This window comes from Callithrix jacchus, chromosome 17, assembly GCF_049354715.1.
Source record: "Callithrix jacchus isolate 240 chromosome 17, calJac240_pri, whole genome shotgun sequence".
In the NCBI taxonomy this organism is placed as follows: domain Eukaryota; kingdom Metazoa; phylum Chordata; class Mammalia; order Primates; family Cebidae; genus Callithrix; species Callithrix jacchus.
This window is the reverse complement of record NC_133518.1, coordinates 38575885-38603249: the sequence shown is the minus strand read 5'-3', so window position 1 is coordinate 38603249 and position 27365 is coordinate 38575885. Positions and strand designations below refer to the sequence as shown.

The window sequence follows — 27365 nt, the reverse complement described above, 5'->3', positions numbered from 1 at the left end:
TTGGTTGCCCCACCAGAAATTTATATAATGCATGGTGCCTGGCATGTTATTTGTCCTCCATTTTATTAGTTAATAAGCATCAGCTTTAAAAGTATAATTTCCTTTAGCTGACTATGAAAATGATAAATCCCATATACTTTAATTGCAATCGATTAAGAGGAAAGGGAAGGAATGCTGAGCTCTCCTTCACCATCACCACAGTTCTTCAAGGTAACACAGGAATCTCGAGGAGATCTCCAAAGATCACAGTTTAAGTTTGCAGCACTGGCAAACAGGAAAGCTAGACTCCCGTTTATGTCTACTGTACCCAAGACCTTCATTCCCTTCTATGATTGCATTGCTTCCAGCATGAAGGTGATACCAGCTTCACTGAAAAAATAAATGGTATCACTGGGAGAAAAGTTGCATGTGATTTTGAAATACAGTTACAGTTTGGTAGTTGTTACTTAAACTACTCTGCCTCAAGTACAAGATATATTATGGTCGATTGAGGCAATGTACAGTTTCTGCATGCCATAGGAAGGGGTTGTCAGAAAAGGTTAGGGTATAAATAAGAACAAAGAATCTGAAGAATACTGAACCAGAATTTGGGGGAAAGAAGCTTCATTTTTTTCTTATACAACATAAAGCCCTTACCCCCGAACCTAGAACTAAATTGATAGTTGTGGGTTCTTTTGGGAACTTAACTACCACCCATAATGGTATTTCTAGGAGATGGTCATCTATCAAATGACTAACTTGACTAATTTAGTAACAGATGTTCAGCATACATTCTTTTTTCTAACTGGGGAATTGCCTGGAGTTTCTTGGAACACACTTATATGTGCATAAAAATGTATAGTATTTGTGTAAGTTAAAAATAGAGCCTACATGGCTACATTGTACCTTGCTTAAAAGAAACTTGCTCTATTTGGAAAAAGGAGAGAATAATTATTGTCATTTATAACAAATTTTCCTCTTGTGTAGGCTTTGGAGACATGTTGATAACTAGTGAATAGTAATCAGGAAAGCTCCAAAAATGTTGAAGTGGAAGATATTAATTTGATTAAATGTACTGTACTCTTTTACTTCTGCATTTGCCTTATGGATTAAGGTTTTATTTATTTGGTTTCCTATGCTTGTTTTTAAGTCCTTGAGTTGTCTGTTTTTCAGAGCCTTAGATCCCTTAATTGATTGCACTTTCATTGCAAATAGACAAAATTCATGCTAGACAACACTGTAGGATTTAGAGGTCTATTTATATGCTTATTTAAATCTCTGGTGTGAGTAGGTATTTACAGCATGCCTTGGTTTGTAAATATTAGTTTCTTTATGGAATGTAACTGTGCCTCTTACCACTAGAATGAATTGAGGCCATCTATCTCCCTCTTCATCTTTAGATATATTATTTACCCAACTTTTAACTTTTCCATTGTAAAGTAACAATATCTCACTACAATAAGATAATTAGTAAACAAAGTATAAAGAGACTACTTTTCAAAAAATGTTTTAAAGACTCAGTCCTTTTGATTAGTAACCAGCCTTAGTACCAGGAAAACTTCAAAGTGTTCTCTAAACATTGAATTTTCATCTGTGATGCTGCAAGCCTTAGTTCTCGTCTTTCATGCTTACCATTGCAATAACTTCAAAAGGATAAAAAGAAAGAATGGTAATCTCTCAAAGCAACCTTGTGGTCAGGCCAGTAATCATGTATTTAGCTATCATGCATTCACAACTATATAATTGCCTCATTAAATTGTGTTTTAATAAATATAATAATTAACTTTTTTTTTTTTTTTTTTTTTTTTACAAAAAAGCAAACAAACCACTCAGAAATGAAATCCAGAGCCCAAGGGATTTCTAGAAGAAAATGAAAAAGAATTAGATAGCGTCAAATATAGACATCTTCAAAGGGAAAGAGATCATTTAAACTTGCTTTTTACTTACTGAAATATGTTCTGCATATTTTATTGCTTTCATTATCTTGCTTGTTATAATCCAGCCAGTGAATGTTCAAAGAACATAAAATCCTACAAGTAAATAAACTGAAAATAAGCGAATTTACAAAAAGACAACAAATAAGATAAAAAGTTTGATATGTAAGCTTTGATTATGTAAAGCAATTGTATTTCCATTGGTGTTCCAGTATTAGATGATTCATCAGGAGAAGAAAAATTCAGAAGTTTTAAGCTTCATGACATTTTATTTTCACGTTGAATTTTCAGAGTATAAGTAACTTGGAAATCTTATCTCAATCTGCATAATATTGTCAAAGTTTTGGGTGATAAATCCTTTGCAGAATTAGACTGTAGGCATTCTGGGTCAGTGTATGAAGTTATAATAGACGCTAAGATTTGAACAAAAATTAAATATATTACCACAGATAATGTGATCAGCAATTGGCAGTTATCTGAGGAAGTACTGAGGGAACTCAAAGAGTGGGTTGTGAGTTGAAGTAGTTGTGGGTTGTGAAGCGGTAGTCTAGAACAAGAAAAGACCAAAAATTAGATTTCATTTGTGAATTCAGATTTGTGTTTATGTCAGGAAATATCCTTATGCCAGCAGCTTTCTAAAGCTCCCACCTGAATAAAATGGAAGCAACATTTAAAAAATTAAAAACATATTTTTTTTCTATAAAATTCTATATAGAAGAAAGTAATTTATCTTGGTAGTACATGTAAGAAATAGTTTTAAAAGCTATACTGACTGGCAAAAAAAAGGCAAGTGTTTTATAATATGATGATACAAAGAAAAAAAAGAGAAATTAATGGGAGTCATTAACTATTCTCAGTGAACATATTTCTCCCTTAAATGCTGGAGTTTAAAAGTTATTTTTTAGATGATAAGTTATTATCTAGATCAGTGTTTCTTAAACTTATGGTGCACAGAGGAAGCACCTGGGCATCTTGTTCGAGTGCAGGTCCTGATGCATGTGGGGTGGGATCTGAGATTCTTTGCTTTGAGTAAGCTTCTAGGTGGTGCAGATGCTTGCACTTTACACCACACTTTGAGTAGGATCTAGATCCACCTTTACTGAACCTACAACCCATCAATCTCTCAAAGCATGCGTATTAAGAAATACCTGCTTTTACAAGAAGAACATATATTTGGAGGGTTTCTGAAACCAGAAGAAAAGCCGGTAAGTTTTAAAATACAGAAAATTGTAGTTCCAACTTTAGCAGTCCATTTTTACCATCAGGCTGTTATATAAAATAGGTGAGTAGGGAAGATTAAAAATGATCTGTTTCTAAGTATTCATGTTAAGTGTGGGGCTTAATCAGAAAGGCCTAATGGAGATCTCGGGGAAAGGATGTGTATGTGGAGGGGTTGGTGTTAAGGTGCGGAATGATCAAAGATGGGAAAAATAAGCAAAGGAAGGGTGACAAGATAAAAGGACTGTCCAGTGGATAGAGGAGAATAGAGAAGAGAGGGCATTCGGCAACAGGCAGGGTGGATTGACCTGGTTAGATTTGCAGATGAAAATGGGAGTTGAGAGTGAAAAACTAGTAAGTTTAAAAATCTAGCACTCTACAGATATCACTTCCACATTCTACCAAAAATAGGAGACTTGTAAGTTAAAATAATTTCTCTGAAATCCTGGAGAAATAATCCTAATATACATCCATATATATGTATATATGCATATGTAGATCTATGTCTGTATTAAATTCTAAATTTCCATCAGTGAAGTCATCAGGGAATAATTTTTAGTTTATATATTTTCCAAGTATCATTAGGAGAGACTCAGTAAATAGGTCATTAATATGACCATCAGATTTAGGATTTTGAAACCCCAGAAAACAATAAAATATGAGGAATAATTTAAGCTTTATAAAAATGTCATGATTACCAAAAGTGCATAACCTGAATCTAACCATGACACAAACTGAAATTAGGCCACAGTTTATAAAATAATTGGTTTATTCACTTTAAAAATGCCAATGTGATGAGACTCAGGAAAACACACATGTGTGTGCACATGTGCACATGTGTATGCGCGAACACGCACACACACACACACCCGTTAAGAACTGTTCCAGGTGAAAGGAAACTAATGAAATGTGATAAACTGGACATACTTCGTGATAGTGGATTTTGTATTGTTAGAAAAGAAGACATCATTATGGCAAATCGGTGCATCCTGAATAATGTCTGTAGATTAGATCATAGCATTGAATCAGTGTTTAGCGCCTGACTTTGACAATAGTACTGTGCTGTTTAAGAGAATTCCTTGCTTTTAGGAAATGCACACTCATATAATGAGGGGAAGAGGCATCATGCCTACAACCTACTTTCAACTCTTATGCTGTTTGGTTTAATCACATGCGTGTGCCTGTGTTTACACATAGTTTTCATGTATTTATATAAAATACATGTGTTTATATAACAAAAAACAAAAGTTCCTTAAGTTGTTTTTTTTTTTTAATTTCTTTTTTTTTTTTTTTTTTGAGACTGAGTTTCGCTGTTGTTACCCAGACTGGAGTGCAGTGGCACGATCTCGGCTCACCGCAACCTCTGCCTTCTGGGTTCAAGCAATTCTCCTGCCTTAGCCTCCCGAGCAGATGGGACTACACACGCGCACCACCATGCCCAGCTAATTTTTGTCATTTTTAGTAGAGATGGGGTTTCACCTTGTTGACCAGGATGGTCTTGATCTCTTGACCTCGTGATCCACCTGCCTCGGCCTCCCAAAGTGCTGGGATCATAGGCGTGAGCCACCGCGCCCGGCCTAAAAATTCCTTAAGTTTTTATAACTGCATTGAAAATGGTAGGAAATGAGGTAAATATTAGAGGGAATTTTAAGAGCAGGATATAGGTTAAGCATTTTGACAGGTATAACTTGACTTCTGTTCTTCTATCACCAATCTCCATACACCAAGGAATAAAAGGTTTTCAATATAACTGCAAATTGTAAAGTGAAAACAAGGACATACTATGTTAGAAATAATGGCAACTGGTACCTGTTAACTCAAGTCATCTCATGTATCTATGTTCATATTGAAAAGGCAACAGTCTTAATATCATCTAGTTCACTAGTATGCAATAAATCAGTTTGGAACTTTACCCAGGATAAATTATGTGACATTTATGTTTGCATATGTTTTAGTTAAAGTGAAAATAAGCAAAAAATCTAAATTGAAGGTAAAAGCAAGAGGCAACTTGGTTTTTAAGGAAATGATGGATAGGATCTGATAGTGCAACAATCTTTGAGAAAGAGATATGAGATCACTGGGGAGGGGCTGCCTAATAGAAATGCAGGCTTCTAAATTCTAATTGTTGGAGAATATTGCTCCTGAGCTCTCCTTCTATTGAATAAAATATACTCTTTGGGGGTAAAACTGTGTAAATGGGATTGGCTATATTGTAATTAACAAGCGAGAATGAGAAGAACGAATCACTTATACTCTCAAAGCTCATACTTACAAAGAGAAAACAGGCACCAATCATTGCTGCTTTGACTCTTACATCTAGATCTGCAGGAACATGAATTCCAAAATTGTCAGCATTTGTGAAGACATTATTTACAAATCCTGACCAGTACTTTGAAATCTTCCCAATTGTAAGCTTTTCATTAACAGTTTTCACCTTTAAAAAGAAAATAAGAAGTATTACATTTGAAAGTGAAAAAGTTGGTTTTACACTTCTAAGGGTGTTTACTTCATGAGAGATTTGAATTATTTCATTTGTTATCTCCAAGTGACAAGTCTGTGTTACTCATTCTATCATGTAAGCATAGGTTTGTAAATTTAGTTTTTCAGTTCAGTTTTTAGAAATTTTGCTCTTTTGAAAATTTTCTAATCCATCATAATTCTTTTTCTTTTTTGTATACAGATGGAGAATACTATCATAATAAATAATTAAGGCTCAACCACCACAAGATGGCAGCAGGTACATAGTTCAATTGTATGAGCTGAGCATGAAGGCAATTCCTTTACCTGAGGCCCAGATTTTAAACCTGAATTTTCCATCTTAGAAATATAAAAGATATGTTTAAAAAATATTTCAGAAGAAATTAAATTAATTTCTAGGAATAATTTGTAAACTTTCACATTCTAGTTGCTAAGATTTTATAATTATTGAAACATTTAAATATTAGCCATTGTTAAATCACATATTTATATTATACTCAGACATTTATTATGTCATTCCTTTCTAACGAATCCTAAATCCTATTTTTACATTAAAAAAAAAATCCTCCTGGCTAATGTATCACATGGAAGTTAAGATCACCTTGACATCAAAGTCTAGTCTTTCTCAGCTAGAAGGAGTTTACAATTCAACTTTGTCAGCTATTTGTTTGTTTACTCTGCTTCTTACCCGAATGCTGAAAGCAATTCAAGAAAAACTATCACTTTTAGCAAGGAAGTAAAAGATAGAGAATAGAGAGGGTTACTTAAGACATATCTACAGCATGATGGCTAAAACACTTATGTTTAAAGTCCTCTTCAATCATATTACTCTTAGGAAAGTCATGACAAATCCTTTGATAATAGGGTGAAGTTAGAACAGCTCAGTTTGCAAAATTTGTTTGTATTTCATATGAACAGTGTTTCCTGAAGTCCTGAAAACTGAATGTCCTTGCTGACATATATATGTATGTATGAATGAAAAATAAATACATGCTTTCAATTAGGCTGTCTTGGTCTACCTAAGATGTATATATAGGAAAATCTGTTAAGATAGTTTTTATTGCTACAGATTGAATTTGCAACTATTTTTTTAAATATTCAATTTATACAAATATGAGAGTAAGGTTTTCTTTACAAAGCTAACTTAGCAAGTCTTAGAAACATGGCTTTTGAATTATTGCTGTTTTAATGCAATGTGGCTGAAATGAGAACTAAACTGGGATATGTGATCACAAGGGCTATAGAAAAAAATGCACAATTTAGGTGATTCTAAACTATATACGTTTGCTTTATGCCATGTGTCCTGTAATTCTACATAAATCATACACACTGAAAACAGAATAATGTGCTAGTTTTCAAAATCAGAAAATATTGGTTATCTTAAAAAGGCAAAGCTATGTGTACAAAAAATTTTGATGTTCAAAGTCTTGGACATATTAAAATAACAACACACTTACTGTTCTAAGCAAAGAGATATAGTAGCTTTGCCCATAAAACAAATAGAATTGTATTTAGCTAAATATACTTCCATTATATTCAATTTATTAAAATTACTTTGAATAATACTTATGACTGCTCTATGACAGATATGATGGCCAAGGTGATATATTTTTGTATTATTATTTTTTAAATGTCCTTGGACTTGGTATCTCTGGATTTAAAAATTCCTATTCTTAGCATGTACAAATTATATTATATCACAAATATGTTATTTTCTAAACTTACTTGAGATGAAATTAATTTGAACATTTAAAAAACTGAATTATGTTGCAAAAAAAATCAGGACCTAAATGAAAACTCTTTTATTTTGTCAATTGTACCTCAAAATCCACATCGCCAAAACAGCCACATGTTGCACAAGGACCAACAATTTTCAAAATATCTTCTTTGTTTGCATTTTGGATTGTGAATTTAGGCAGAAAGGGGTCCCACTTCTGTGCAACATAACCAACTATTGTACCAGGAGGGGCTTGGATTTCTAACTGTAAAAAGAAAAAATAGTAAAATAAGATTTTCTTAGGTTATTATATTTTAATTTTACTATAATGTCAATTTACCTGTAAACAATATTCAGTTGTGAAATTATTTTGATATTCTACAAATTATTCTAAATATCTGCTTCTAAGGATACAAAGCAGTGGGGTTTTATAAATATTTTACAGGAAGCAAAGAAATTCACTGCATATATATGCTAAACATATATGTTTAGCACTGTGCACTAAAAGTCTGTGTCTTACTTCCCTAAAGATAATCTGCCCCAGGACTATCTGCTGACCCTGGGACGGTGGCTTCTTTGCCATTTTATTCCAGGTACAAGAGTTGGTGAACCACTGAAGCTGTTCGTATAAAGTAACTTACATCTACTCCTTCTAGTTGTAGCCACAACACACATCTATTTAAGCCTTCTTTATCAATTATTGCATATTCATACTTTTTTCTTTCAGATTATCTGTTTTTTATTAAAAACAAATGCTTCTTGCAGATTATAATCACTTAACTCCAATTTGATTGCTGGTTCATGTCTTCTGAAGTGTTAAAGACTAGTAGTTGAATTTTTGCATTATCAGGCATTACTTTAGTATTTGACTCTGTTATCTTTACATATTTATGTAACCCAATAAAATATTTTGTAAAATAAATTGGGGGTGGGTACAAATTTTTTAAATGTTTGCTTTTAAACCAAGCCATCTCTCCATTATTGGATCTCATTTTGACTTTTCTTATTAAGTTCATAGTCTTATGCATATGTCTATAATGTTCTTGGATAGATAAAAGTGATTTCAACTAGACTGCTTAGAATTAATATGGATCTGTTCTGGGATCACTTTTAAAGTTACTAATTTGCTTTTGACCAAATTTTTAAAAAGTTACTAATAGGTATCAAGATATATATTATGTTTAATTTATGACACTGGACTACTAAAGAAAACAATTATCAGAAATGTTTAAATGGGCATATTTCTGTGATCATAATGACTACACTATCTTGAGGCATATTAATATTAAATATCCTCATTAGACAGATGGAAATTCTTGGGCTCCGTGCATGAGCACTTCAGTCATCTTATCAATTAGCCAGATGCTTGCCTAAACATAGTTGAAGAATTGGCTTTGATATATGTTATTAGAAACTTCCCTAAATAACTATCTTACATATTAATATTTTTTTATCATCCTAAGGCCAGTACTTATCCACAGGTTCTAACAGAGAAGGTTGGGCTTAAATTAGTACACCTGGATCTTAAATTAGTACACCTGGATCAAGTCCTACCTATGATATTTCCTGATTTCTTGAATGTGTAGTCATAGGCTAGCCACCTCCATTCTCCTTCCTTGACTGCAAAATATAGAGAGTAATTATTTCTAGTTCAGAGAGATGTCATGATTCTATTCTTGCTCATGAATAGAATGTTATGGTATCAAAGCCAGTAAAGTAAGTAAAAGTTCTGTGCCAATTTAACTGCATATATCAATGAAAGTTATTATTACAGCTCTACTAAATAATAGTGTAATTCTATTACATATTAAAATAAAATAATTGAATTATTCCCTCTAGAACAATACCTGTTTATGACAAAACCTTGGGCTTTGTCATAAACAGGTAAATGCAATGTGAGATTCCATACTAAATAATGATACCTAACCAAGAGAACACCTTAGAGGAGTTTAATATCACTTAGCACTTCCTGGACTTTGCTCCAGTTAGAAAAGACAAAGGTATACATGCCCAATGGTGGAACATGTAGACATTACAATTACATGACTACCATAGAGATTCCAGAGGTGTATCTCATATACATGATGCATGAGCTGTCCTCACCAGTTTATATCATGAAAACCACCATAGTTTTTGGTTGGAAAGGAAAAAGGTTTAGTGAATCACCAGATCCTCAAGCTGATCTGTCCCTAAAGGAACAACATACTATTAATAATTAAAACAATTGACAGGTTGATTGCCCCCCTGCTCCAGATGAATTCCTCTAAAAGAAACAAGTGCTAATCTTAAAAAACAAAAAAGACATCCAGAGCCGGTAACAAACCTCTTGTAGGTAGCAAGGGCACCAGCAGCTGTTGCATCTCAAGGGCCTGTTCACTGTAATGACCTCTCGACCTGAGTTATCTGTGATCCTCAGGGTGCAAGATCGCAGAGTGGAACAGAAAGTACGATTGAAGCAGATGCTTTCCTCCACTGCGAAGTAAATTCTTTGTCCTAAGTTGTTTTTAATCTCATATTTGTTGGAGGTCTCGGTACCAAGTATCACTGACGGAGCAAAAAAAAAAAATTCATAAAAACAATTTTTTTAGTTAGTATTGATAACTTTAAATGAAGGGAAGATGTTATTAAAATAATACAATGATCAATTGTTAAGTATATAGTATCTTCTTCACACAAATTTATTTCTATGCCCTAAATTTTTAAGACTTAGCCATAGAAATCAAAGTAAATGGTTAGAATGAAGCTATATAATTAATTAATGTTTATTCCAGATATATGACCTATTTGAGAACATAGAGTATACATGTTTAACTAAAGGACAAAACCTATAAAGAATAATTTATAACTCAAAAATAATTATATTATTGTTATGGAACTCATGGTGATATTGGAAGCACTCATGGTGCTATTGGGAGCACTCATGTTGATAAGAGTGATTTTATCTTATTTGTCTGGCAATATATCTAAAGTTGTATGCTATCGTGGTATTTCAATTTTTACATATTTTTAGGAAAATATAGAGCAACAAAAATAGAAAATACTTAAGTAATTTGAATCCAGTTAGTCATGCTTGTAAATTTGTAGGTTCTTAAATAATTTGCCTATTTGGTAAATCACTGATAAAATGATAAAGCTGTAACATTTTGTTTTGATGAATTTTTGTTATTTAATTAAAACTTTGACTTCCATTTGTGAAATTATTAAGAAAAATAAATAATTAGCATTCATGGAAATGATCAAATACCTTTTACTATTTTAAAGTAGATGTAACAGAATTTGAATGGCTTCTACTTTTATCTACATAAGACTAATAATTTTACTTTCAGCTTCTTATTAAAAAACAACTAGTACTCTTTTTGATCTAATTCTATTCTACACATTTAACTTTATTGTGTACAACATATTTAGATGTAAAGAAACTTCTGAAAACTAGAATACTTTCAACAGTTTTAATCAATACAGAAAATAATGCACTTACTTCCAAGCAGCTCCACCTGCTGGTGTATAATAATCAGGTCTAACTGTAAAGGATAACACAAAGGAAATAAAAAGTATTCCATCACAATACGTCCAAAACCTTTGGAGATACTACTATTATCCTACTTACTATATTAATAAAATTAGGCTATTTCCATGCTTTTTATTAGAAAAATGTTTGAAAATATCTCACATTTTATAATACAAAATAATGTGAAATATTTTTTATTTAAGTAAAAATTTAGAAGAACCCTGAAAATTCCAAGGCGGAATTGAGCAAGAATAAGAATAGGAACAGGGTTAGGCACAGTGGCTCATGCCTATAAATCCAACTTTTGGAGGTCAGAATAGGCGAATTGCTTGAGCCCAGGAATTTCAGACCAGCCTGGGCAAAATGGCGAACCCTGTCTTTACAGAAAATACAAAAATTAGCCAGGTGTGGTGGCATGTGCCTCTCGTCCCAGCTGCACTGGAGGGAGAGGGAGGTGGGAGGACCACTTGATTCCTGGACGTCAAGACTGCGGTGAACCACGAGCCAGTACACTCCAGCCTGGTCCCCAGAGGGAGATCCTGTCTCAAAAGAGAAAAAAAAAAAAGAGAGACGGGAGCAGAATTAAGTCCTGTTAACTCTGTGATAATAAAAAATTAGAGTAGATCTTGGAAACAGGAGATTGTGAAGATTTTTAAACAATCTCTGAATTATAATGCTTAAGATGTTTTAAAACTCAGTTTTCTTTTGTTTTTTAAGACATGAAACAACACGATAATGATTTGAATGTCTGGCCTTGCCTCTTAGCCTCTGCCTACCTCTACTCTCACTCTGTCAAACTACAACTCATTTCTCTCAGTGATGGAATATATTTGTTAAATCCAAAAGTTTATTGTAAACATGTTTCTTTCATTCACACTTTCAACTTGGACTAAAAAACAAACAAACAAAAAGTAAAAATCCTGCTGATGCCAACAAAATACCAATTTAAGTCAAATACATGTTATGGCACTAAATACATTACAAAATTTGCCTTAGGTCATTAAAAGCAAAGTTAATTTATAGAGATAAAGTATCCTCAGATAGCTGAGAAATAACTTAAATTTAAAAGTCTATAATGCAAATTGCTTTTTCAAGAAAATATGAAGGTTATGTTTTATAAATAAATTTATTTGTGTTTGTTTTATTATTATTTTTATTTTTTGAGAGAGAGTCCAACTCTGTGGTCCAGGCTGGAGTGCAGTGGCAGGATCTTGGCTCACCGCAACCTCCACCTCCTGGGTTCAAGCAATTCTTGTGCCTCAGCCACCCGAGCAGTTGGGATTACAGGCATTTGCCACCACACTCGACTAATTTTTGGATTTTTAGTAGAGAGACAGGGTTTCGCCAGGTTGGCCAGGCTGGTCTCAAACTCCTGGCCTCAAGTGATCCACCCACCTCAGCCTCTCAAATTGCTGGCATTACAGGTATGAGCCACTGTGCCTGGCCTATTTGTGTTTATTTTAAATCTAATATTCTGTATTTGAAGATCCAATAATGCAAAAGCATGAACACTGAATATGCTGCTGATCATTGTATTTTCTAATGCTTCATTTTTCATCTCACCTTAAACTTTTCTTCACCATTCACATTATAAAACTCACCACTATTAAACTGGCCAGTCATTACTAAACTTTGGTATTGATTGGAGATCACAATCTCAGGTAATTTGAAGCTACATTATTTCCCTCATTCTCCCTGTATGTCCTAAGGTGGCGGTAAAACTAATATCATTTTCTCTATTTAAATCTTATTATTGATAAAATGATATGTATGGCCTATTTTTTTAAGTTTCACAAAAAATATCTTTCCAAAAATAATTTATGATCTAAGAAACCCTAAAACCTAACTTAACAATAATTACAAAGTTTTTATTAGGGAAAAAAAAACTAGACTAAGTCTTTAGTAGTGTACTATAATTAGTTCTGTTCTCTTTTGGGGAAAATGGAGTGGTAAGCCTCAACAAGGATCTACATGATTATTTAGCAGTAGATCTGTGCACAAGTAACTTAGAAATGGATATCTGTGGGGTCAAGAATAAAGTGGGAGTTTAGGCACTTTGAATACTGATGTCATGAATCAAGTTTTATTGTTGAAATTTAGAAACTATTAATTGAAATCTGCCTGATAATGAAAAAGGTGGATTTAATATCCAACAATAGCAGTTTTTTTAATTGAATAACTACCGTAAGATAGTCACTGTGCTAGATGTTTAGACAGTCTCTGATTTAATCCTCACAAAAACTAGGAGAGATAGATGTCATTAATTTTAAATGTGAGGAAACAAGCCCAGAGAGATTAAGTAATTTGCCCACGATCACAGAGCTTGTAAATGGCCATCAATTCGGACATGTGTTCTACTCTGTTTCTTTACTGACATCACTACTCTAAATTTAGCGGAAACAAATCTTAAGTGACAATATGGAACTTCAGTACCCTTTCTTTTTCCATTACCCTTACACCCTCCCCACCCTTTGTAATAACATTTGATTTGCTCTCTCTGTGAAAATGTCCCCTGGATTTAAGGGAGTTGTTTTTGGTTGTTCTTGTCACTTTCTTTAAAAATCACTTAGCTACTTATAAACCATAGCCCAAAGGGGCATTTTCCATTCTTTTCCTATTGATTGATAGACTAGGAACTTTGGAAACTTTAAACAGATTGAATTATACATTTAGGTGTCACGGCAAGTAAAACTTAACTCCTTAAGTATAAAAGCTGTAGAAATGAAAATACAATGGTAGGGTTAGATGAATGGCTTAAGAATTAATTCTTTTTTTTTAAATCAAGTTGACAGGTATCCGTGATTCAGGTTGATACATGAATTTCAAAGTAAATTGTATTTTAAAACATACAAAGTCTATAAAACATACAAAGTTTTGTAGACTTTAACTCATTACTCTTATCTGTAGGTGACTAAATTATAATAATTATTCTTTGATGCTATACAGTAAAATGTTATTGACTGTATGAACATGTAAACCCAAAAGAATCTATTGATTTTATTCTTAGATTTAATATTCATTATATAGTTAAACACTCATATATGTATATTTCAAACTGTTCTTGGAAATAAGATTTTCAATACTAATTGGATGGACTTGATTAAAAGAGAGTGGATAATTTTAAAATATTTCATTTCAATTTTTTAATTTAGAAAGATATTTATTGTATATTTCCTGTTTATTCATTGATTAATGTGCTATTTCCAAATGTTCATTAGTTTATTTGATTTTTGTGGCTTTTAGAGAAAAGTTAGCATCTAAAAATTCATTTTATATTGTGCCTCTTCCAGACTCATGGCATAACACTTTGGAAATCCTCATTCATCCTCTTATATGTGCATTGTTTTAAAATAAATAAAAAGTTTCTCTTAGTATAAAGTGAGTAAATTATCTTTCCCTTTAGAAGTATGCCACCAATTCAACAATTGGTGGCATATTTTTCTTTTCTAGGAAAGGTTAGCAAAGGTATATTTTTGGAAAATTTATTCCATTTTAGAACCCAAGCCAATGGGCTCATATCTCTATTGAATGTAACAAAAATGTATTTATGTCAAGCATCTGGCTCCGGGTGTGTCATCATTCATGAATGGAAGAAGAATATGTGATGACCATATGTGATCATCAAACCTCAGCCCTCTGGCACTGGTATATCACTTTTATACTTGGCAAAACCTTGTCTGACAACATTTCCAAACAGCTTGCAGCAGTTCATCAACTCTAGTCAGCTATTACAGCTGATCCTTTCTGCAGATGGAAGATGGTAGGTTCGCATTTCCAGCTCTTTTACATATCTCCCTGAGCTCTCCAGTCTCTAAAGTACATTTGTCTGCCAGTGGGTTTCTGGAGAAGGCATCTGCAATTATAAACATTTTCCCAGGAACATATGCTGCTTGCAGCTTAAACCCTATCAGGCATAACAGAAATCTCTTGTACCTTAAGGGAATTAACACAGAGATTTGATTTTGATAAAGGAGATAGACTTTATAGTTTGAAAGAATGCCAAACAAGCTGAAAATTGCAGCAGATGTGCTGACATCTCAATATTAGTGTAATTGTACTTCTAATCTTTTTTTAGGATAACATACAAAAGCAACAATACTATACATACATTAATAGCAATAGCTATTTATATGCCGTAAAATTCAGATAGCGATATTTTGATTGATTTATTATGAGGCTTGAATCCTGCCTACTCTACAATGACTAGAACAGGGACTATACCCTCTTTCAAGCAAATTGGCCTGGAGATGCACTGGTATCAGCAATGTCCGCTTTATAACTGCTTTCTCTTGGATTTGTGTCCTCCCTTTGAGATTCGGCTGAAGACAAACTCTCAGCACATTGCAGATGTCTCTCCCAAGTACTTTGAACCTTAACAACCTCTCTGTCTTCTATTCACCCGCACAAATTACAGTAGTGTGTTTACTGGTCATTTGTACACAGGCTTGCACTTTACATGAACTTTTCCTTTTTTTGTCTTGCCGATTAGGTTGCAGAACTTTTGGGTGAGAGGGGCTAGGTTTCATGCTTTATATGTCTCGAGTGTAGCAAGTACTCAACAAATATTCTTTAATTAAATAGCTGTAGGTGACTATAAATATTGGAAAATTTCTTTTCTTTTATTTATTTACGTATTTATTTTTCTTACCAACACAGAGTCTCACTCTGTCACCCAGGCTGGAGTGCAATGGTGCAATCACAGCTCATTGCAGCCTTGACCTTCCTGGGCTCAGGTGATCCTCTTACCTCAGCCTCCCTAGTAGCTGGGACCACAGGCAAATGTCATCATGCTCTGCTACTTTTTGTAGGGATGAGGTTTTGTCCTTTTTGTAGGGATGAGGTTTTGTCATATGGCCAGCCTGGTCTGGAACTCCTGGCTTATCCACATGCTTTGGCCTCCAAAAGTGCTGGGGTTATAGGTGAGAGCCACTGTGGCCTAGCGTATTAGACAATTTCTTGAGGACAAATTTGCTGATGCCTTGAACAATGAACAAGTGGATAAATGTGCTAAACAGCACTATCAAAAATATTTAGTCTCGTCATTCTGTCAAATAAATAGGGAGAATAAAAGTAGTAATAAAACACTTTTTAAGATAGTATAAATAAATAAAATTAATATTTTATAATTTTATGATTTATAATGGTTTTCTCATTTCAGTAAATTATTGGTTAAAGTCTTCAATCTTGATTGAAAATCCAGAAACGAAGTTTCTATTAACTTTAAGGGGAGAAAATATCTGTAGGAATAGAAAGATAAAAACACCTGGCTTAAATATTCTAGACCAGGAGGGAGACTGCCTGTTGGCAGGAAACTGTTTGGCAGAGGGAGACTCGGCTGCCATGCTTGGGCTGCTGAATTGGAAGATGAAGCAGGAAGGCTTTGGTCCAGGTCTGGAGCTCCAGGAAGAAAACGAGGCAGACCTCTTCTTTGGTTCTGGACATCTGCAAGAGAATGAAAATCTCAATCCATATTTAAATTTATGCCATTTTACTTAGTCCTTCCTAAAATATTTGTTACTTCTTTATTCCTGGGGTAGTTTATCTCCTGCTTCCTGCTGCCTCTCATTTTAATGCCCTTCCTTTTCTTTATTTTCACTACTCACTGCCATTACCGCTTGACCTCTAAGTTAGAAAAAAAGAAATGCAGAAGACTGCATAGTAGTTGTGAGAAAAAGTTGAATTTAGTCAAGATAAATGACTTAAAAAAACCCTGCATATGTGTATATGTATGTGTGTGTATATATCTATCTATATATACACAATTACTCCAAATATATACTTACTGCATACATATTTATATGCATATGTAAATTATATATTATATACATATATGAAGCAAAATGTGGAGAGTAATTATTGATTGCTTTATACATATGTAAATTATATATTATGTAAGATATACATATAAATTGATGTTTCTTGCATATATATGCAGTAATATATTTCTATGTATTTGTATATATTTATATTTATATAGGTCTATATTTATATAATCAATAATAGTTTGAAGGTATGAATCCCTTTGTAGCTCACCCAATATTACAAAAGATAAAAGATATTATAATCCAATAATTCTATAAAGTTTGACTAAAATTTTTAGAGAAGACACCTGTTTTCTATATTATTGCCAGGTAAATAGGTTACAATTTTAATCATCTCTCATTCTGAAATTTGGGAGTTTGTTATTTACTTTGCATTGCTCTGTGTAATATTATGCATATCCCCTAATAAGGTGGTATATGCATAAGTCTTTTTGTTTAAAATATAAATGATAGCCTTTCTACTATTTTTTTCTTCTCACATAACTACTATTTGGATATCTCTCTCATTAGATACCATTTTTTTCAAAGAATATCAGCATTTTTACTACTCTTGTTTAGCAATCATTAAAGTCTTAGAGCTTTCACAAATGCATTCAGTTAGTTTATCAACATTATGCTGTTTTAGATTGAGTATAGATGTGAAGCAAGGTTTGTGATGGATATTTTCAAATATGAGAAGGGCCATTATGAAGACAAGTAATTCAGATTGTCCTAAAGACATATACAAGAGAAGGGCAATGAAATTGGTTCTGCACTGATAACAAGTAGGACATTTATAACAGCTACACAAGGATTTGAATAAGTACTGTCATTACTCACATACCAAAATTGAAGTGGAATCTATATAATTAGCAGCAAATTATAATGTTCTCACTTCAGCAATGACATTTAAATTTGTGAATGTGTGTGTTGGGGGTGGAGAAGTATCTTTATCTTTTAAATCTTTGAAATAGAAATTCTAAAACTGAATTGGGTTTCCTTTGGTGATAGTAAATTTTCTGTCATCAAGAAAACTCAAGGATATTCTGAATTCATTCATTCATTCATTTATTCATGAAGTAAATTCATTCATTTATTTATTTAACCTTAAGGTTGTAAGAGTAAACTGAGTTTATTATTATTAGCGTAGGCCCATTAAGTTTGTACTGGTCTGTGATATTTAGAATTTGAACATGCTTTATGGTGAGGACCAAATAGAATAACTGTCAAATGGCCCCATTAAAATAGAGCTTCCCGCTGATAATACTATAGCAGTTTGGCTTCCACAAGGACCCCCATCCTGAACTTCTCATACATCTGGGGCAGATACAAAAGATACAGGCTTTAGACCTCCCCTTGCTCTTGAGTAGGGTTCCTGAATTGGATCCTAAGCAGTAAACCTAGAGGAAGACTATGTAACACTATGTCAGATTTGGGAGAAGAGCTAATGGCCATTAATATAGCAATAACAACTCAAAAATATTAAAGGGCAATAAACATTGTTTCTTTAGCATTAGTGCCAAATGTACTGTTAACACTTTGAGAAAAACATAGAGGCAAAATTATGATCTAGAGAAAACTAGCATACAATGATAAAATTCAGAATAGTAGTCCATCTTGAAAAAGAGAGAATGCATGGCTATTGGCTAGAAAAAGAACTTCATAGAATATAGAAATGTCTATATCTTGACCTTGGTGGTAGTCATGAGTGTGTTCTTATTTTAAAAATCATGGAGCTTAGGTGCTCTTTATGCACTTCACTGAACACATTATCTCTCAATTAAAAACCATGTGTAGGGATCAGTAGCCAGTATAAGATTATTAGATTCTCTCTCATTGTCAACTTCATTGTTAAAGGGACTCACAGATTACCCCAATTTTATCTTATAAGTTATGTTTGCTATAACAAAATGCAGTAGGTTATTGAGGGTTTGGCAAGTACCTGTACATCCTCACTCAGGCCTGGAGGGCCTTAGGCTTCACAGCAGGTCCAGAGGCATTAATGCACTTAAGGCTCAGAGGATATTATGTCCAAAGTCTTTACTTAGGAGTAAAGCATAAGTGAATCTCTGCCTGAGATTGTTGAGAGTCATCACTACTCGGAGATCACTTGCCGCTTCTTCTGGGATTGTAGTTCACATTGAAGCAATCTTTGGACACAGCTCTTGTTCAGTTTAAAGCATCCTGTTTAAGAGCAACTTGCTCTCAAATGGTGTTAACTTATACTAAGCCAGGGGGCTCCAGACCACACAAATGTTTCTCCAGTTCTAATGGCATCTGGTATTTAGAATGTCTTTTGGTTTAGTAGTGCTGGTTGATCTGCCCATGAAATGTGTGAAATGTCCAATTAGTCTGCATTCACTGGGAAAATGCTAATTGCCAATATAGCTACTGGGCCAGAGAACATGATGTTATAAATAATGTCTTTAAATACAGTTGAAGAAAACGATCTACAAAAATGTTTTATGTAGATAATGGTGATAATCTGGCTTGCCCTCTTGAACAAGATACCTAATTTGAAAGAAAGCTTTGTTGTCACTTGTATTCTCTTAGATAGCATGGAGTCTCTCTAATAGATGTTTTATCCACTCCATGTGTTAAATATTTTGAGCTGGTTGCAGAAGGAGTGTCAGTTTTCCACCTGAAGTTTTCCTTCTAAGTTTAGACCTAAGTCTTTATCATTATGGAGCATTACTGCTTTTTGGTAGATTAATCATACTTTGGCATAATATTACTTTCCAGTCACAAGTTTCTTCAGAGATTCAGACCAGCAGATGAAGAAGAAACTCCTTTGAATTTCTTACTGGCTTTGAATTTCTATCTACTCTTTTAAAAATGTATAACTAGCTTATAAATATTTTATACACTCTGCAACTCTTTACCTCACAGGCTACAGTATTGCTGTAACTCTTATTTTATAAAGTGCCGAAGTATTTTGGACTAAATGTTAGTGCCATTCTTAAATGAAAAGAAATACTTGTCAAGGTTTTTTATTTGCCTTCAGATAGAAATAAAAATGACATACCAAATTCGTGATTTCGCTATTTCACATCCATATTTTAGAATTTGTGTAAGCTTTCCCAGTGATTCTGGGGGACTGAGGGACTGGTCTACATTAAAGGTTGATAAAAAATGGAATGATTACCTCATTTGTTTCACCTTAAATAGTGTTCAAAAGTATGTTTTGATAAAGGAAGCAAGTAAGCATACACATTTCTTTGAATGAATCACTAATTTAGGATATTACAAATTGATGAACTCTATTATCCTGTTTGTAATTAATTTAAAAGGTTTCCACCAATTGTACTAATCATAATTCTTCATGGTAGCACTTTTCATTATAGTCTAGGCTTTAACAGTTCATTTTAACAATGAAACGAAAGCACATTATAATTTTATTTTGTTATACAGTTTCACAAATGTTTGTAGTAAGATTGCAACTTACTTTAAAAACAACTACACCTCTTGTCTTTCGGGAACTTCTTTAAAGTAAGGTAACAGTGATGACATTTCTGCAATTTTAGGGCTTTGAAAAAAACTCACCAGGCCTAATTCCCAAAGTGGTCTTCATGTTTAAATTAGATATTTTCTGTGTTTTGTCTTTAATTTACCATGAAGAAATTTTAAAATATTTTTGCTTTACAATTAATTCAGAAATATTTATTTCCAGCCCATCACATTTAAGAATCAATAACTCATGTAATATTATTTATAATAAATGGCTACATAACATAATTTTAATAACAGATGAGAAATTAAAACAGACAATGTAACTGGATTGTTTGTAACTCAAAAGATAAATGCTTGATGTGATGGATATCTCATTCCCCTTTATGCCCTTATTTCATATTTCATGCTTGTAATAAAACATCTCATGTATCCTGTAAGTATATATATCTACTATATACCCACATACATTTTTATAATTTCAATTTTTTTAAAGAACCACGAAATTGCACTTTAACACTTTCTAACTTATGTGTGAAAAATTTTCTTCAAATCCCTTTAAACTTAAAATATCACCCTGACCTGTGTTTAACATTAAAGATTCCCATTCTAAACTTTAATATGCAGCTTTACTTATTAATTCACTATGTTTATATTCATGATAACTAAAACATCGTTTACATCTGAACGTTTATAATCTATCAGATAGAGTGTTTTAAAATTTAATTCAACATGCTTCTTGGAGTTAAAATTTTAAAATCACAATGTTCAAAAGTGACAAAGGACAGCTTTTAAAGTACCAATCTCACTGGTCGTAACACATCCACAATTGTATATTTTTAGTCATAAGAAAAAAATTATTAGTTGGTTATATTTACTCTTACCTTTAGAGGCCATGAAGATGTCTGAGTCACTTCTTCAAAGGCTGCCAGGTTGGAAAACAAAGGCTTTACTTGTTGCAGCAAGAAGAGAAAACGCAGCATGCATAAAACTTCAGAAGGTGTTGGTCTCCTGTCAGCTTACATGTAACAGAGGAAAGGAGTGACTTACTGTTTCTAGACTTCTGGATTTTATCAGTTTGGACAACAGAGTGAGATGCAACTGTCACAAAAGTAAACACTGTTCAGAAACCATCATATAACTTTGGTGGCTGAAGGAATAATTTAAAAATATTAAAAACCAGAAAGGAAAGCATGCAACACTCATTTTAAGTGTCTTTTTTTTTTTTTTAAACCAAGTTGTTTTTATTTTTATATTTCTTAGAATATAGACATTTGCATTACTCTTATATCAGAAATATCCTGTATTTCTAATTTCTAGAAGTCTCCTTGCCAGATTCTGTCATAAGACATCCTATTATGTATAAATTTTGACAATTCTTTACATGTTGAAAATACTCGAACGTTATTATTTGTACTTTCTGTCGGATTTATCTCCATCCCTTCAACTCAAATCAAACAAGAAGAGGATATATTCCCTAAAATTGTATAAATAAATCTTTATTTTCCTTTTTAATTGAATTTGATTAATCAGAGGCATTGGAATATACAAACCTTCAATAGCCTTGTAAAGCGAATTGAAATTTACAGATGATATTTAACTGCGTTGAATACTTAGGAAAGAAAAGAAGTGCTATAACCTTGACTAGACAGCTCATGTTTCTAAAGGCAGCTGCCCAGGTGACCGTGGAGATATTGCTCACCATGTCAGTTGCCCTAGATGGTATAATTCACCAAGGTTGGACTTGCAGGATATATTGCATTATCAGCAACACTGCCTATTTCTGAAAATAGTTAAGAGACTTCAGGAGGTATAGCTGGTGATGAAAAATTATAAAGTCAACCTCACAGTTTGCAGACTGCCAGATGTCTGACTTTTCCTTATTGACAAAGAGGAGTGGTTTTGTTGTTGTTTTCTTAGTGCTTGGAGTTGAAAAATGTTACTATTATTTAAGTTGTTATTTTGCAGAAAAGATGTATAAATGTTATTAGTATTTTTACATTAAACTGTATGTTTCCTAGGTTTTTTAATGTTTGTCATGGGCATTTAGAAAATCTTTAATCCAAAAAATTAAGTTATTAACACTATCAAACTAGATATTTTGAATTGTGATCATAATTCACCAGTTAATTTTGACTGCTCTATACAGCACAAATTTTGGAATAAAAATTAAAACCTAGTGAATTAAACATATTTGTGAACTCTACAGGGATAACTATCCCTGTGATAAACATATCCCTGTGAACTCTACAGGGATAACTATCTATGACATGGACATGTGATGACAAGGGGAGGTGACTGATAAGAGCTTTTGATATTTAATCTGCACTGAGGGCTTTTCAGATCATTGAACCTGGTAAGGCTACTAGTGAGGTATAGTCAATGCCCCTTGCTTCCCCTGTGCACCCTCCCTGTCTTCCCAAAGACAATACCAATTGTTTTCGTATTTTTAAAATTTTTATTGTTTTTATCATTATCATACTTTAAGTTCTGGGGTACATGTGCAGAACATGCAGGTTTGTTACATAGGTATACATGTACCATGGTGGTTTGCTGCCTCCATCACCCTGTAATCTACATTAGTTATTTCTTCTAATGCTATCCCTCACCTATCCCCACAACCCCTCCTATCCCTCCCTTAGCCCTCCATCCCCCCAAAGCTACAATTGACTTTCTTCACCGAATTGGAAAAAAATCACCTTAGATTTCATATGGAACCAATAAAGAGCCCACATAGCCAAGAAAATCCTATGCAAAAAACTAAAAAACAAAAAACAAATCTGGAAACATCATGCCACCTGACTTAAAACTATACTACAAGGCTAGAGTAGTAGTGTGGTACTGGTACCAAAACAGAGATATAGACCAATGGGACAGAACAGAGGCCTCAGAAATAACACTACATATCTACAACCATCTGATCTCTGACAAACCTGACAGAAACAAGCAGTGGGGAAAGGATTCCCTATTTAATAAATGGTGTTGGGAAAACTGGCTAGCCATATGCAGAAAGCTGAAACTGGATCCCTTCTTTACACCTTATATAAAAATTAGCTCCAGATATTTTTTACTTTTTAAAGGCTTGTTGTTTGTCAACCTGAGATCTCCCTTTCCTTCATTCCTTTCTTTTTCTCAGCTTTTCTCAAGGAGAGGCTCACAAACTCTGTTTACTAGGATTCTCACATGTTTCAAGTGTCCTAATACTGTGTGTTCATGCAGCCAGGAGATGCTGCACAGCTGGTCTCTCTCCTTCTGCTATTGCAGTTGCCATTCAACTTCACCTTCATAGTACGCAGTGCTCTTCTCCTAACACCTGCTACCTTCCCAGAAGAACCAGGACAACCGTTTATTACTCAAGAAGATCACACCATCCTCCTGGCTCTGTGCTATGAAGCCCTTGACCTTTTCAAGAAGCATCAGTTTCACTTTGCCACCAGGGTGCAGTTTTTCTGGCCCCCTCACTTGATTCCATGAAATAGAGCCAACCTGAGGTGGACATGTCTACTAGACAGAACTCAAGGCTTCAGATCACATTGAGAGCATTGCTGTAAAAAGTACATAAGTACCAGAAATCACAGGATCAGTGAGTTTGCCTCGTCCCAGGAAACTCCATATTGGTCTCCGCTCTCTCCTGAGCCTCTGGTCTGCTGCTCTGCTGTATGGGCTTGCTCAATTACTCAGAATGATCTGCCTTTCTGGTCCTGATCCTTCTGAAACAAAAGGAACCTTTTATGTCCCCCCCCACCCCTTTTTTTATTTCCAGCCAAAAGGAACTGTAGACAAACTGCACCATAATCTCTGCACAATGCCCTTCTGCCCATGAACTATTTTCAGGACCTATCACAGCTCTTTCTGAAGGACTGTTCATTCAATATTATAGTGATGTTCAGAACTTTACTCATTGTTTAGTACTTAGTATTTGACTTACATCTTAATGTCTGAAAGACACACCAGAATGGTTTCTCTCAGTACAAAGTGAGAGAATGTCAATTAAATCTATATAGTGACAGAAAAGAAATGTTGCCTGTTATAAAACTAAACAAAACAAAGACTGTAATAAAGAGTATATTACTGTAAACTGCATATATAAACTGTAACCTACAAGATTATATCTTACTCCATTTTCCATTCTCTAGAATACAGTAATCTTATATCTGACTCCATTTTTTTCTAGAGAATGGAAAATGGAGTAAGATATAATCTTATAGGTATGGGACAGAACCAAGGACTGGATGAACTGGCTTTAGGAATACTATACTAGACAAATGATTATTCTGTCTCTGGCTTTACTATAAAATGTATGTATACATACATAAATATATAAACATATACATATATAATATACATATATGCAAATATATGGAGTGAAAGATAATTACTTGTTTTATTTTGAGTCATATAAATATTATTTTAGTTATAATTCTAAAACAAATTTTATTCACTTAATTTTTTAAAAAATTCATAATACATAAAATTACATTTATTTTAAACCACTGTATGTTATTTCATTTTATAAATATAATGAACATAATTTTTGGCCATTGCCCTTTTAATGAACCTTTAAATTATTTCCATCATGTAAAGCATTGTTCTTATGCACATGCGTAGCAGCCTTTTGAAGGTATTTATTCAGAAATAAAATTTCTGGTTTATGGAGTATGAAGAACTTAATTTTTACCAGATAGCGCTGAATTGATCTTAAGGAACTTGTGCCAATTTACATTCCTAACATTAGTGGGTAAGAGCGCCTACTGCCACATATCCTTTCCAATACTGGCTTGGTCAGTATAGTAGAGGATGAACTAGAGGTGTTTCATTTATGTGGAGGTAACAGTAGAGGTCTTGATTACATTATAAACTGGGTAACATAAACACTTTGTGTGTATTTTGTTTATCTTATACTGCATCCTATAAAAATAATAGCACATTTTGTGAATAATTTGTTATAAAAGTGACTGTAGAGGTGGGAATTGGTGCATAACTGGACTATACTTCAGTAATAAATAGTTCCTTTCATTCAGTGATGCTACTGGAATTATCTGCTAAAATATGAATCCACGTAAGAATTCAATCATGTAGCACCTAAGGCACATATTTCTACACTTAAGTCTTACTATCCCTGGATTTATAATTTTTCATAGTAAAATTCACTGTGGAGCTAGACAATGCATGTATAAATAAATAAATAAATAATAAAAATAAAACAAATTTGGGAATATATTATTATAAATAGTTTTTCAGAGTCATGTAGTTTATAACTACCATATTAAACCTGAAACACCCAGTTTCTTAATGTAAATTGGAGATTTCTTTTCTGTGAATGTGCTTTTCTCTTAGCCAGTTATTCACCCTTTGTAAACCTCCTATCAATGTGCATTTTTCAGTATCTTATTCAAACCTACCCTTTTTATGCAGTGCCTCATTAATTTATTCATTTAGCAAACACTTACTAACTTTTTACTGTGTACATGACATTGCCGAGCAGAGCAATATTTAGTGATGTGAACTCCACTCTGGGGACACGTACTTTAGTCAAGTATCATAATACAAAGATGCAACATTGCGATTTTTTAATTTTTTTAAGTTGTAAGTTAGTACCTCCAGAAAATAGTGACATAACTCATACTTTCTATAAAGCAAAGAAATTAGAATTAGTAATGTATCATTTAAATGAGAAATTCATTGTTTCACACATATGTGTTAGATTTTTCCTTAATCTGTTTCTTTAAAACAGGAAAGTAATAGCTATTAAGATATTCTTTCTTACATAATGAGGATAGTAAACTGGATCACCCTTCTTAGCTTCTAATAAGAGATAATTTTTAAAATCCCTTCTTTTTTTACTCAAACTGATATTGATCCAATATTCATTCTTTAGAATGTAAAAAAAAGAATCCAGGACACATGGTAGAATCTGTCTGAATGATAATTCTGGAGCAGATATATCTAGGTCTCCGTTCACCAAGATGACATGGAAAAAAACTTCTAATTTGGAGTTCTGTTCACAGACACAACATGGAACAAATGGTATTGCATTATTAGTATATTGTAAAGCCCCAGGCTGAAGCAAAAGTTTAGTTTATCTATAGAAGTTCTTTTAAAATTTTCAGTCTTATATATTTTCTTTGAGCGAGACTAGTGTCTTTGTCTTCCGGCATTTGCATCATTTATTATGCACAATATAAACTTTTTATAGTTCATAATGGTACTTTTCTCTAAAGTGTCTAAAAGAAGAGCAAATATTCTGAGAGGTTCTTGCATATAAACATTCTAGGCTATATTACAGGAAAACAAGATGGAAATTGCAAGCAGAAAACTGTCCTCTTCAGAGATATGAAATAGCAACGACTATTTATCTAGATATTCTTCAGAGTATATGTTTATGTATGTGTCTGAAGGAGAGATGAAGGGAGGGAAGAAGGAGAGAAGAGAATAAGTAGATGGAGGGAAGAATTAAGATGACATTAACAATCTTGAGACCTCAATTCTTTCTACCAAGAATTACTGTACTATTACCATTATTTAAATTATATTTACCTTTGCCTTTGTTCTTGCGCTTTGCTCAGTGTGGTCACTTTGTCTTCCCAACATCTGTCTGCATCTTCAGATATCACCAAAATACTGCATTGTGCCCTTTGGTAGCTGCAGCCGACAGCCCAGCAGTGCTCTGCATACAGCTGCCTTCATTGACAGCGGCCATATCATGCACAGCCAGTGCAGCTGCAATTCAGTGCCAGCTAGGGTATATAATTTGTCTGCAGCACATTTCCTTTGCATTTCCAGCAATGAAAATAAGCTTCTCTGAGATTGGATCCCTCAAGAGCAAAGTTTCCAAGAAATTGAGATAATTGTTATATTAAATATACATTAAATATATAGGCAAAACACATCAGAGTTAATTTATGCTTAATAGCGCATGTTTAGTGTTTACTTCTGGTGCTATTTATAGGCTAAATCACTGAGAAAATGTTACTGCATTTGAAGACATGCTTTGCTAAGCAGTGGCTAAAAGTGTGGGATGTGTCCTATACACCATGTGGAATCTTGTTTCCCTGAATGGAAGGTTAAAGTTTGGTGGAAAAAGGTCTGTTTGTGCTATTTGTGCATTTTTTTTTCTTGGTGTTGCCTAATGGAGAGAAGCTGCTAATGCAGGTCCTGGCCCATTATCTGCTTTCCTGAAAAGTTTGTTGAAAGAATGAATGTCACTCTCTGGGTTGAGTCTTCCTTCTTAACAATTTGGCTACATATAGGTACATATATATATATATATATATATATATATA

At 33.5% G+C, this 27365-nt stretch overlaps 1 protein-coding gene across 2 annotated transcripts; it reads right to left on the bottom strand.

Moving 5' to 3' along the window:
* Positions 1-1922: 1922 nt before the first annotated feature.
* Positions 1923-26791, bottom strand: PLSCR5 (phospholipid scramblase family member 5). 2 transcript variants are annotated; one of them, XM_035278194.2, is made up of 8 exons: positions 26620-26791; positions 20967-21007; positions 16098-16276; positions 10805-10847; positions 9650-9870; positions 7430-7591; positions 5404-5565; positions 1923-2009 (listed from the first exon to the last, which is right to left on the bottom strand). In XM_035278194.2, exons 2-8 carry the CDS (start codon positions 20977-20979, stop codon positions 1971-1973), a joined length of 819 nt encoding a protein of 272 aa, XP_035134085.1. In that variant the 5' UTR covers positions 20980-21007; positions 26620-26791; the 3' UTR covers positions 1923-1970. The 2 variants fall into 2 exon arrangements, with proteins under 2 accessions (XP_035134085.1, XP_078211108.1); XM_078354982.1 differs by having other exon boundaries at positions 1927-2009; positions 20967-21100.
* Positions 26792-27365: the final 574 nt, after the last annotated feature.

What these genes read in the sequence shown, in the direction of transcription:
- PLSCR5 (XM_035278194.2), bottom strand. An exon ending in GTCTAGAATATTTAAGCCAG is followed by an intron (nt 10,848 to 16,097) that starts GTGTTTTTATCT and finishes TATCCTTTACAG; the next exon opens with TTAGACCTGATTATTATACA. An exon ending in GCAGGTGGAGCTGCTTGGAA is followed by an intron (nt 9,871 to 10,804) that starts GTAAGTGCATTA and finishes TTGCTCCGTCAG; the next exon opens with TGATACTTGGTACCGAGACC.